The sequence below is a fragment of the Porites lutea genome, chromosome 4 (genome assembly GCF_958299795.1).
Source record: "Porites lutea chromosome 4, jaPorLute2.1, whole genome shotgun sequence".
Classification (NCBI taxonomy): domain Eukaryota; kingdom Metazoa; phylum Cnidaria; class Anthozoa; order Scleractinia; family Poritidae; genus Porites; species Porites lutea.
Genome location: NC_133204.1, coordinates 16,386,646 through 16,398,280, shown reverse-complemented (window position 1 = coordinate 16,398,280; position 11,635 = coordinate 16,386,646). Strand labels below are relative to the sequence as shown.

General features: G+C 41.7%; 1 protein-coding gene across 1 annotated transcript; it reads left to right on the top strand.

Annotated features, from left to right (window-relative positions):
• The first annotated feature begins 9,667 nt into the window (after nt 1-9,667).
• Nucleotides 9,668-11,635, top strand: LOC140934293 (E3 ubiquitin-protein ligase TRIM71-like). The gene is made up of 2 exons (XM_073383945.1): nt 9,668-10,640; nt 10,773-11,635. The coding sequence occupies exons 1-2, from the start codon at nt 9,668-9,670 to the stop codon at nt 11,633-11,635; spliced, it is 1,836 nt and encodes a 611-aa protein (XP_073240046.1).

Genomic DNA, 11,635 nt, shown 5'->3' with positions numbered 1-11,635 from the left:
CAGGAGCCTGACAGCTGATAGGCTCCTGGGAATGTTGAATAATTTCTTGCCATCCATCTCATATCGTTTCTGTCATTATGACTGAAAATCAACTCTCAAGTTTCACCATGGAGACGTCTTGACGCTTGAGGGTTGAACAATCTTGTAAGTGATCAGATACTCTGGAAAGGCCTGTAAACAACAAAAACGGAAACAAATAAACAGTGCTTTAGATAATTAAGCAAAAAAATTTGGTCTAGACCCTGGCATCATAATCAAATTTTGCACCATTCATGCCCGTCTGAGCTGTTCACTTGCCGTGATTACCCACTGAACGACCCGCCGCTGGTTTTGATTGGTTCGTCGCTAGTACTAGGATCTTCCTGGCGAAAGCACTTTCCATGGAAGTTCCTCTTGCTAGGATTTTCAGCTAGCAACTGAGATTCTCGCGCTAGAAACAAGTACAACCTATGGCGCAGCTGCCTTTAAGCCATTAAGGCCGGGCGTAACAAAAATTTGGGTTGAAATAGCTCATGAAATCGTGTTTTAACGGAGCGTGTCACGGTGATGTGCATGCACAATTGGCACAAAATTTACGGAACTGAATCTGTCGAATTTAATTATAAACGCCATCTTGGTTTTTCAAGTGGATATAAGAGCCTCTAAATGGGCCTCTCTATGGGTCCCTGACATAAGTTTTGTCGCTTTTTTTCCATGAAATTGTCGGTTTTTGAAAAAAGTATCGCATATCAAAAACTGTTTTGCCTGGAAACGTACCTAGTTAGCTCGAGTAACCACGAAGGCGACGGAAACGAAGAAATAAAACAAGCAACAAGTTACATAAGCAAAGAAAAAAAGATAACAGAAGTTGCCTGCCAGTACAAAAACGATCTCGTTTGATACGAAATAACATGAAGCCTCCCTCTGAGAGGGGGGTCTATTGCAGGGTGTGGTTGTGCGCGAAAATGTTACTTTAAATGGTGGTACTTAATGTGATTACTTTTTAGTAACTGTTAAAGAAAAATATGATTAACCACTTTTCTTTACGAGTTTAAGGTTACAAAATGAGTTCGATAAACATCATGGGAACTTTAATGTTTAGAATGTTTGGAACAGGTGAGACTATTTTAATTTGATCAAAACAAACGCGACAATAAATAGAGTGAAACGTTGTCAAAGAGTAAAATGTATATTCCAGCACAAAAAACGGCCGAATTAGGCTATACTGTACACTTGGACAAGTCCTGTTACTTATGCGAAAGGTAACAGCTCACGACAACTTATTTGAATTAGTTTTGTTAATGAGATATTTAAACGGTATTGTGGACGTATTTGGCAGAACTCTCAGTTATTTCCCATCTTGACGAAGGGCGCAAGAGGCAGCTTAACCTGCGAGAAAGCTGTTCATATGGCGCAAGCGGCACGCGAAAGAAGACACACCTCCCGCTTCTTCCCAGCCCGCTCTCGCGCGTATTTTCGCGTTTTGTCGCGACTCGCCTCGCTTGCCAGCTTGGTCGTGGGCCTAACGTTTGCCGTTGAAGTCACCTTAAACAAGCTTTTAAAGGATAGGGGGTATTGGAGAGTAGAGATTGTGATTAAGGTTGGTGGGATATTAGGCTGACTCGTCTTAATTAGGTTACACGTAACCTGAGAAAGTTTTCTTGTCAACCAGCCTCGTCCCCAGGGTATGGAAAAGCCCTGGCGACGAGGATCCTCGTTACTGTGGTTATCATTGGCTTCTGCAACCTACAGAGAGTCAGGATCGAGAGATAAACAAAGTGCCGTTCTTCCATATTCATCTATTTAGGAAACATGATAATTTAAAGAACTCACTTTGACTTGGTTGTGATTGCAACGTCAAGTGTAGCCTGTTCCAGTCTCCAAGGTAGTCGCGTGCGCAAAATTGAGAAAGCGCGAACACGAAAATAAGACACCATCACCTTTTCCCTTTTAGCGTGCCTTTTACCTTACAAGCTATCTCTACTAACTGAGAGCCTGGAACAGGCTTCGTCGAGTGAGGGAAGCGATCGCTAGTGACTGCTAAAGTGATAACAAGGAGCAAGTAAATTAGTGCAGGAGGGAGGGTTATACGGCCCCGCACATAAGTTATCGCTTCACACTCCTGCAGGTTAGAAAGCCTAGAAGATACAACTAAATACGGCTACCGCTGGTAAACAAGCTTTTAGCAGTTGCGGAAAGGTATCCTTTGTAGAGAGGTGGTCAATCGGACTTGCAATGTTTTAGTAACATTCAAGCCACCATGTCACCAATTATTTTTGGAGGGGGGAGGTACAGGACTGCTTTTTCAGCCAATTTCTCCCTCCTCCCTAAACTTGGTTTAAAAATTGGCGGCGGGCGACACACGACTCCTGCACTTAGTCGTAAAGGAAGTTTTCTGCCCTTCAGAGCTTCTCCTCTACACCAACATACCGCACGAAGATTGCGTAACCACCCTATGTCACGCATACGAAGACTTTTATTGCTGGTTTTCAGTGTCAAGCCATTCAAAATAGATCAAAATAAAAATCAAAACCGTTCAATAGATAAAGTCTAGAATCTGGAAAATGACAGGAGGTAAATATGCAAAGACCCTGGCTAAGATTCAGATCAGAGGAATATTTCGTATACGAGATATCCGAAGAAATGTTGTACCCAAAATTATAGAGATTTGTATGGACACGCCGTGCTGGAGCTCATCCGAATGAGCACCAACATGGCGGACAGAAACCAGCAGAAGCATCTTTTTCCGAGTTTTGCTACAAATGCTTGAATTTCTTCTTCGAGGAACCCATACAAATTAAAGTAATACTTTTTCTAATGCATGAACTGTTTAGATAGCAAACGTCCTAGAAATAAGTCTTTTTTTCAACGTACATGGCAGCTCTCTTGGCCGTCATGTAAATGCCGAGTCACGCAAAAGCTTAGAAATTCAAGCGTACTCTATCACAAAACAAAGAACCCTTTTGAAGTGAAAATTTGTGTGAAAATTAGTTTTCAGTTGCTCTTATGCATCGTGAAAGTAAAATCTCGGTAGGATCGATAGTTTTATACTTTGAATTTTAGTGACGTCATGTGAAAACCAACAAAGAAAATCGCTGGGGGGGAACTCCTGGAAATTCTTGATGGGGGTGTGCCGCCCTGTTCTCCAAATTCTGACCTTATTTCAGACCAAAAAATGACGTTTTTCATGCCAGTTTTCAGACCTGGCCTCTAAGAAAAAATGTCAGCATTACTTAGATTAGAACAGCAACAAAAAGGATTTGTTAAAATCCATTTCAAATTTGCATATTTTTCTTTCTTTCTTAGTCATTTGGAACTGAAATAATAGATACGTTTATATTCTACGGTAGTTCCCTCGAAAACTATACCCGATAGGCAAAGTCTATACCTTTTTTCAGACCAAAACGCCCCAAAAACCCCATGGGGGGGGGGGGGGGGGTACTCCGGATTTCAAGTGAAAGGGATGATCACAGGATTTCGGGGGGTTTGAAATTTTCGATTCCAAGATCTTTTTGGGTAGTAAAATTTTTGGGTAGTAGAATTTTTTTGGGTGGCTTGATTTAAGTAGGGATTGTTTTGGCTAATCAGAACAATCTGAAGAATCGTGATAGTGCCCACACTAAATCCCGGCCGCCTAGCTCTGCGATTAAGGCTCAGAGATTCGGCATGGGATTTCTTTGGGGCTAATTTTTGGTCCAGGGATTTTTTTGAGGGGGTTTGTTGGAAGCCCTAGGGATTTTTTTGGGTAGTGATTTTTGGCTCCATTCGATCATCCCTGTCACTTGAAATCCGAATTAACTCCCCTCCCGCCCCTAGGCAAAAACCCTACCTTTGGGCCGCTGATACTTCTATAGCTTATATGAGGGAGTACCCCTCGGGGAAAAAGCCCCTATACATACCAAGTATTTAAGAGAAATACTCTAACTTATATTAACAGAAAACTCGTTTCCAGTACCTATATATCCATGGACCAGCAATAGGAACAAAGATAGCCGTTGGTTTTGCAAACACATTACGAACGAACAGAAACTTTTCAGTACACGAACTTCTACTCGTGTCACCCACCAGGTGTGAAGAAAGGCTTCATTAACGGAGAAGCGCTCCGGCTTCTAAAGACCTCTTCCTCTCAAACCACTTTTGATAAAAATATCCAAAAACTTCGAAAATCGCCTGATACAAAGAGGCTATCTTGCCGCTATTGTGAGTAATTACCTGTCTGAGGTAAATTGGACGACAGGAAAACAGCCTCTCAATAGAGAAACAAGTACGCCCGTAAAAAAGAAAAACTATTATTACACAATACCATCCAGCTTAACTTAGCCTAACGAAAATACTAATGGGAAGTTGCACCTTATGCAAAACTAACAACCGCAAATAGAAATCTTTAAGGAGACTCCCCTCATATCATATCGCAAGGGAAATCTGTTGAGGACCTATTAGTAAGAGCGAAGCTCTGAAGGTCAGTTTACGACAAAGTGCATGAGTAGCCTCCCCCACAGACGTTCTTAGGGGTTCGACACGCGTTTCTGCCCCAGTCGGACCTCTAAGAACGTCTGCGGGGGAGGCTAGTACATGAGTCGTGTGTTGCCCGTCGCCAATTTTTAAACCTGATAACCTGAGACGTGTCAAGTTTGATTCCATGCTTTCTCAGTTAAGTCCGACCAAGGGAGTCAAAGGACACCCAAGGGGATCGCCGTGTACGTCAAATTCCCCATTCTCCCATCCCTTGTCATCACGCAAGTTAAAAAAAAGCGTTAAAATTACTGTCTCATCGATATCTCCCTACTCACACAACATTTCATTTTCTCCCTCCTCCCAATATTTTCGCCCCGATTTCTCCCTCCTCCCTATTTTGTATCTCCCCCCTCTTTTTGTCTGTTAAAAGAAAACCAGAGCGACCCAAGAAATAATGATCCCCTTTTTAACCAACCACAATTCAAGCGCAATTCCTTTTGTTACCTTGCAATCCTCGTTTCCAAGCGTTTTCTACTACTCTTTCCCCGCAGTGAGAGAGAGAGAGAGAGAGAGAGAGAGAGAGAGAGAGAGAGAGAGAGAGAGAGAGAGAGAGGTTGAGTAGGAGAGAAACCCCGGAAAAGTGGCTTGGTGATGAGTTGCTCTCGTTCAAAACTTTGCGCTTTCTTTTCTCACGAAAATAAAAAAATGGAAACTCCGCTCCGTCTATGTGCTCATTCGAAGATAAGGTTATGAAAAATAGAAACTATTTTCACTGGGGTATGTAGGTCTTGTTACCTGATTTGTGGGTCGTTGCCCATATTCTAATTTCGCGCCATAAAATTTCTAAACATACCCTGATCAGTGACACGAGCGCATGAAAGCGGCTTACTCCGAGTATGGACTCCTGAAGAGTTCTCTTAAGTCTTTGGCTCCACGCGTATACCAAATGCAATTAGGGACATCTGCAGTTAAATGGCGGTTGGTGGGGAAAATTTGGCAACGTGTTTTTTTCTTGGTGGAGTTTTTTCTTGCTCTGGGGTGTTTGATGCGCACGCTTTATTCCCAGGGGGGGGGGGGGGGGGGGGTACTCGGGATTTCAAGTGACGGGGATGATCGAAGGATTTTTTTGGGTTTTAAATTTTCCATTCCAGGATTTTTTTGGGTACGAAAATTTGGCAAGTATTTTTTTGGGTAGCTTGATTTGAGTAGGGATTTTTTGGGGGTATTAAAAAGAATCGGTAGTGCCCTGGCTGCGTAGTTCTGCGATTAAAGTACAAACAAACGTGTTTTGCTGTTGTGTAATAGCTAACTATGGTGTCGCTTGACATCGCACGTGTTATACAATAGTCTGCATTTTTGGTGCAGGGATTTTTTTGGGTTTTGCTGGAAGCCCTAGTGACTTTTTTGGGTCTTGACTTTTGGCTCCATTCGATCATCCTCGTCATTTGAAATCCCGAGTACCCCCCCCCCCCCGGGGCTCTATTTTCGCCATAACTGTTTTCAAAACATTTCACAACAGGAGCTTGGGATACCTGTGCTGTCTAGACTGGTGATTGAATTTCGACTCATTACACTTCCTATACTCATTAGTTTATTTTTCTGCCTGCCCTCGGTTAACTTATGGACCCCATTTCCCTGTTAATTCCCTCTTGTTGCTTCTCTCATCCATTTCGGTTCCGCCTCATTTTTATTCATAACTGGTCACTCTCTGCTTCACTCTGCTACGCAAGCAGCACCCAAGTCACATGATATCACCCATAAGCCATCATTAGTCTCGCTTGCGTAAGCAGCGAGACTCATAATCTGCAACGTGTTTTTCGCCCCGGGGGGAAGTCCCTTATATAGGCCATATGGGTTTGTGCGGCGCCAAAGGGTATGTTTTTTTCAGCCGTTTTGGTCTGAAATAGGGTATGGTTTGTGCTCTCTAGTCTTGAATTGGGTTTGTTTTTTAGAAGAATTAGCTACTTCTTCATCATTTGGCGATAAGACCATTTCCCTTTTAATGTTTACGGTGTACGTGCTGTAACAGCTTGTCAAGTGCTCCGGTCACGCGCCGGGCTCCAGGGTTTCAGGTCTGAAATAGGGTATCAAATTTTTGATCAGGTCTGAAATAGGGTAGGGCAAATCACAGATTTTGGTCTGAAATAGGGTAAGGGTTTCAGGAAGCGTGCCGCACATCCCCACCCAATTTTTCTGAAAGTACCTCCCGGGCATTTTTGTCATTTTTGGGTCAGAAATGGGGGGTCATTGTGCCAGGCGTTCCTTGCGGACACCGTGGAAACTGGGACCTAAGAATAGTTACGTGATGGAAGCCACGCATATTTTGCGAAGAAAGCTTACGAAAGATTAAATTTAGCTAGAGCTTTTCGGAAACGTGTCGGTTTACGAATTCTATCGCTTGAAAGCCTTCTTTACTTTGGAGCAAGTGAACATTACTGAATGGTCGAAAATAATTCAGAATCTGAATTAGCAAAATTGCGATAGTCGGGTGTTGTAAGCTTTCACTGTATGCAAATAAGTCTTGGGATGAGCATGCGATATATTTTGGGCGATGATTGAAAAGACGTGCCATGTAAATCACTCTTTCGTTATCTGGCAATGATGTTATTTCTCTGAATCGAGGCCTTTGAATTCTCGTGTAGTTATACTTAACAATTATTCCGCGAGCCCGCATGGACTCTGAAGGCCTCATGGGCTATTGACTCAGAGGCCATGAGTACGAGAGGGATAATTGCTTTAGTAAAATCCAACTAGTTGCTTTAGCTAGCAAAACGCGATTTAGCCGCCATTATTTTTGGTTTTCAAAGCCGGCGCATTTCGCTAATATATAGATTTAGCCAGGGCTAAAAGCGGAGCTCCCATTAATAAATCTATATTTTAAATCAAACAATAAATTTGTAATCCATAAATCAGTTAACTTAAGGGAACATTCATGTGACTTTTGAGGGAAAGGATAAGTTATTTTAGAGTGAAACATCTTACATCGAGTTGATAGCCTAAATATATGTACACCCAAAAAACAGCAAACATTTTCGATCACATTCAAGAGCCATAATGGCTCTTTATCACAGTAGATTAGGCCTCGAAAACAAATTCTTGGAAAACAAATCAGGCCGAATTTTTTTGCGTTCGACAGGTTTACTTTACAAATTCTTGCCAACAAATCTGAGGGTGTGTAAACCAACCTTTTATACTTTTTATACATCACATCTGAGGTGAAACAGTACTATTTATCATACAGACCTCGGACAGAATACGGTATCTCACAATTTTTCAAGACAAATTGCACTCAGTCAATGTTTAGGACGATCAATCGTGGGCTTTTAGCGAAATCGTTCAAAAAATTTTCAAAATCACCCATACGGCCAGCCGGTTCTCATTTCTAGTGCGAGCTGTCAGTGTGTGGTCGAGTGTTTGAATGAACTTTAACAGAGATACGCTTCAACATAATCCCGAATTTATTATCACTATTTTTTTGTTATTTAATGGTTTCAGTTATAACGATGTGTAATCTTATAAAGCGTTTGATACGCGCGACATTTTTAAGTACTCCTTCAAGCGATGTTCATGAACGATGAAAACAAACGCCGCGGACAAGCGATTAAAATTGCAAGAGAGACTACTAACAATCAAGAAAAGAAATATAATTCGGTGAAACATTTACAGAGACAACAATTTTCATTCACGAAGACAAGTATTAAAAAGTCTCTAAAAATCCTGAGTCTTTAAGCTTAAAGCTTAAGCTTAAGTTTATTTTGTCTTACTTGCAGCCGGACTCCCGGTGTTTGCCTTTTTTAAAAATGAACTCCTCGAAGCAAGAAAATCGCTCAAAGTTTTCTTTCTACAGCCAAATTCATAACTAAATATTCTTCGGAACGTTTTCTTTCTATTTGCCGTGAGAAAATATATCTGAAGGCCTTTTAAAGTTCTGTAAGCTTAGATCAAACCTCATACTAGGTCAGATCATTGACTCAAATCTTACAAACGTGCAAAAACTTGCCGCATAAACTGTGCTCGACTTCATGAAATTAGATATTACAAAAACAAACATCAAATGCAATAATTACTCAGGCTTACCATTCGAGATTCACTTCCTGAAAGATATCAAGGAAGGCCACAGTTGCTTGAGAATTTTAAACCCTCTTACGCATTAAGCAAGGTGAAAAACGAAAACGGTGCCATCCGAAATCGGAATACCCAATTTTGACAAGCGACGCATTTCTCAACCAAAAACCCAATAAACAAACCAGCCATGGATAACAGAAGACTCTTGATAGTAGCTGTATTTCATTTTGTACATCCAGTGGAAAAAGACAGTTAAAAACATCACAAGTTGACATAAAACTCTGTCAGCTTCAGCTGTCAAAGTAAACAACTTTCAACACGCTGCATAAACTCACCTGTCAAATTTTGACCAACCAGAGTACAAAAATTGGACGTAGAGCGTCACCAACGCGTGACCATGGTAAGAAAGGTCTTCTCCGCCTGCTTTTTAAAAGGCTGGCTGAGTTTTCGCGTCCGAGGTCAGTTTGAAATCAAAATCTTGACAGTGAGGGGCCATAGTGACATAAACACAACATATTTCATATGAACCATTGGAAAAAATAGACTTGAGCCCGCGATCATTTGAAACTGGTAATTTGTCAGCGGACAACTTGAAAAAAGTACTCGACCTCGATGGGTCGACATTTGAGCCCGAGGTACGGTCAGGTGAAACTGGTCAGCGGATATCCTGTTTTGACAGCTGTCAGTTGACCACAACATTGATGTGCAATTAGTTTTCTCTTGGGCTCCCAAACTAGCTAGAAAGTGTGAGAGTAAACATTGGTCACGTGATTGCCAAATTTTCTCGGATGGGTATATTACCACATTTCCTTAGCTATGGGGCTCCGTCCACGCGCGCGCTTCGCGCGCGGGTGGAGCTCCGCTATTAAAAGCCTAGTAGTAACTCAACCAATCAGAACGCAGCATTGATAATAGACCACTAGTTGGATTTTACTAAACGCGTATAGCCTGCGACCGCAGACGTATTTACGGTCGTCGCTAACACGCGTACTAAGTCAATTCAGAAACAAGTAAAAAGTATCGACGTCGATAAAGTAGGAAGTAAAAAACATTTAGCGGTTATTCTGTTTCGTTTCGTGTAGAATTAATCGCCTCCTCATTTCTTGATCTAATCTTCAAACAAGCGAGACTGAATGCTGCTGTAAGCGGCTTCTTGTTTAAATACATTATGGATGTTCAACAGATTTTCGCCAATCTTAAGAAAGAAACTGAATGCCCACTGTGTTTGGATACAGTGAACAATCCCAAGACTTTGCCATGTATTCACTCATTCTGCCTCGAGTGCCTTGACAAACACGCAATTTTTGCAAGAAGACAACTACAAGCGACGATCAAATGTCCGGTTTGTCAGACATCTTTTCAAATTCCTGAAGGAGACTCGTTCAAGAACCTTCCCACATCTTATCATCTCAACCGACTGGTAGATGTTCTCGCTCTAAAAGATGGCGGCGCACAGGCCCAGAAATGCAGCAGTTGTGATGAGAACAACACCGCTTCCTCTTACTGTTTCGTCTGCCAAATATTCCTCTGCACTGTTTGTTTTGAAGCTCATCAGCGACTGAAGACCACAAGAGGTCATCGCAATGTTGTGATAGACAAATTAAATGTGCAAGATGTTCAAGAGCTGATCCACAGACCCGCCATGTGTTCACAGCAATACCACGAAAATCAGCCCTTGGAATTTTATTGTGAAGAATGCAAAGTTCTTATTTGCCAGAAATGCTGTATAGTAAGCCATAATCGACACACCATAACAGACACTCAGAATGCCTCACGAGTACAGAAAATGCAAATGAAGGACGCTGTAGAGAAAGTGAAAACGGAAACTGTTATTTACGAGAACAAAATAAGGAAACAAACCGAGCTAATGGACAAAACTAAAAATGAGATTTTGTCGGCGGAAAAGAAGATGACAGATGCCGTGGAGGAACGTATCCATGAATTGCGGGAACATGAGAGGGTCATGAAAGCCAAATTTGCTGAAATTTATGAGGTGCAACAAAAACATCACGCAACGCAAATCGAAAATTTTGAGTTCATTCTTACTCAACTAAAAAGTTGCCTTGAACGAAGTGAAAGTGCTCTGGAAAGAAACGTCAGTGCTGAGATTCTTCAAACAAATCAGATCATTGTTGGACGCTGTGAAGAACTTTTGAATGTAACAAAGCCTGACATTTATAAACCACCCCACGTGAATTAAATTATCAAAAATCAACTGAATCCGGGTTTTGATCGAATTGTGGTTAGTAATACAGATCCCTTACTTTCCTTAGCGGAAGTGGACAATCAAGAACTTGTAAGAGAAAAAACGGTGGCAAATTTCATCATTGTAACTAGAGATTCAGGTGGAAAGCAGTGTTATCATGAAGATGATCAAGTAAAAGTCAACATTATAACTCCAACAGATGATCAACTGGAAACAGAGATAAAAGACACCAAAGACGGCAAGTACACAGTGACATACACACCACAGTGTGTTGGACAACATGGGGTAGAGATCCAAGTTAATGGACAGCCGCTGACTGGTAGTCCCTGGCTTGTACAGGTGATCAGTTCGCATCAGTATCAATTTGGATTTCAGTTTGGATCAAAACGAAAAGAGCAAGGACAGTTTAAGAAGCCTTGGGGTATTTCTGTAGGCGATAAGAGGAGAACACTTGCTGTTACTGATTATGAAAATAAGAGAATTCAGATGTTTAGCTTTGATGGAAATTTCCTGAGAGAGATTGCACGGGATATTGTTTCTACTTCGGTAGCTTTTACCGAGTCTGGTGACCTCCTTGTCCGTAGCCCTGGTGACTTCAATAAATTATCTTTGTATACTGAAGATGGTCGGTTTATCCGATACATCAGCGATGAACATGCAAAGATACCGTGGTACATATCTATTGGGTGTGAGGGTCGCATAATCACATGTGACTGGGACGACAAAACAATTAAAGTTCTCAGCCCTGATGGGAAAAATTTACTTCAGTCGTTCAGTGCTCCTGGTTGTGACGAGAGACCATGGTGTGTTCTTTATCACCAGAAGAATTCTTTGTTTCTTACTGTCACGCTGTCCGTGTCATGGTATTTAACAACACAGGGGAGTATCTTTATGATATTGGCAGCGAGCGATCTGGTAACGGGCAGTTAA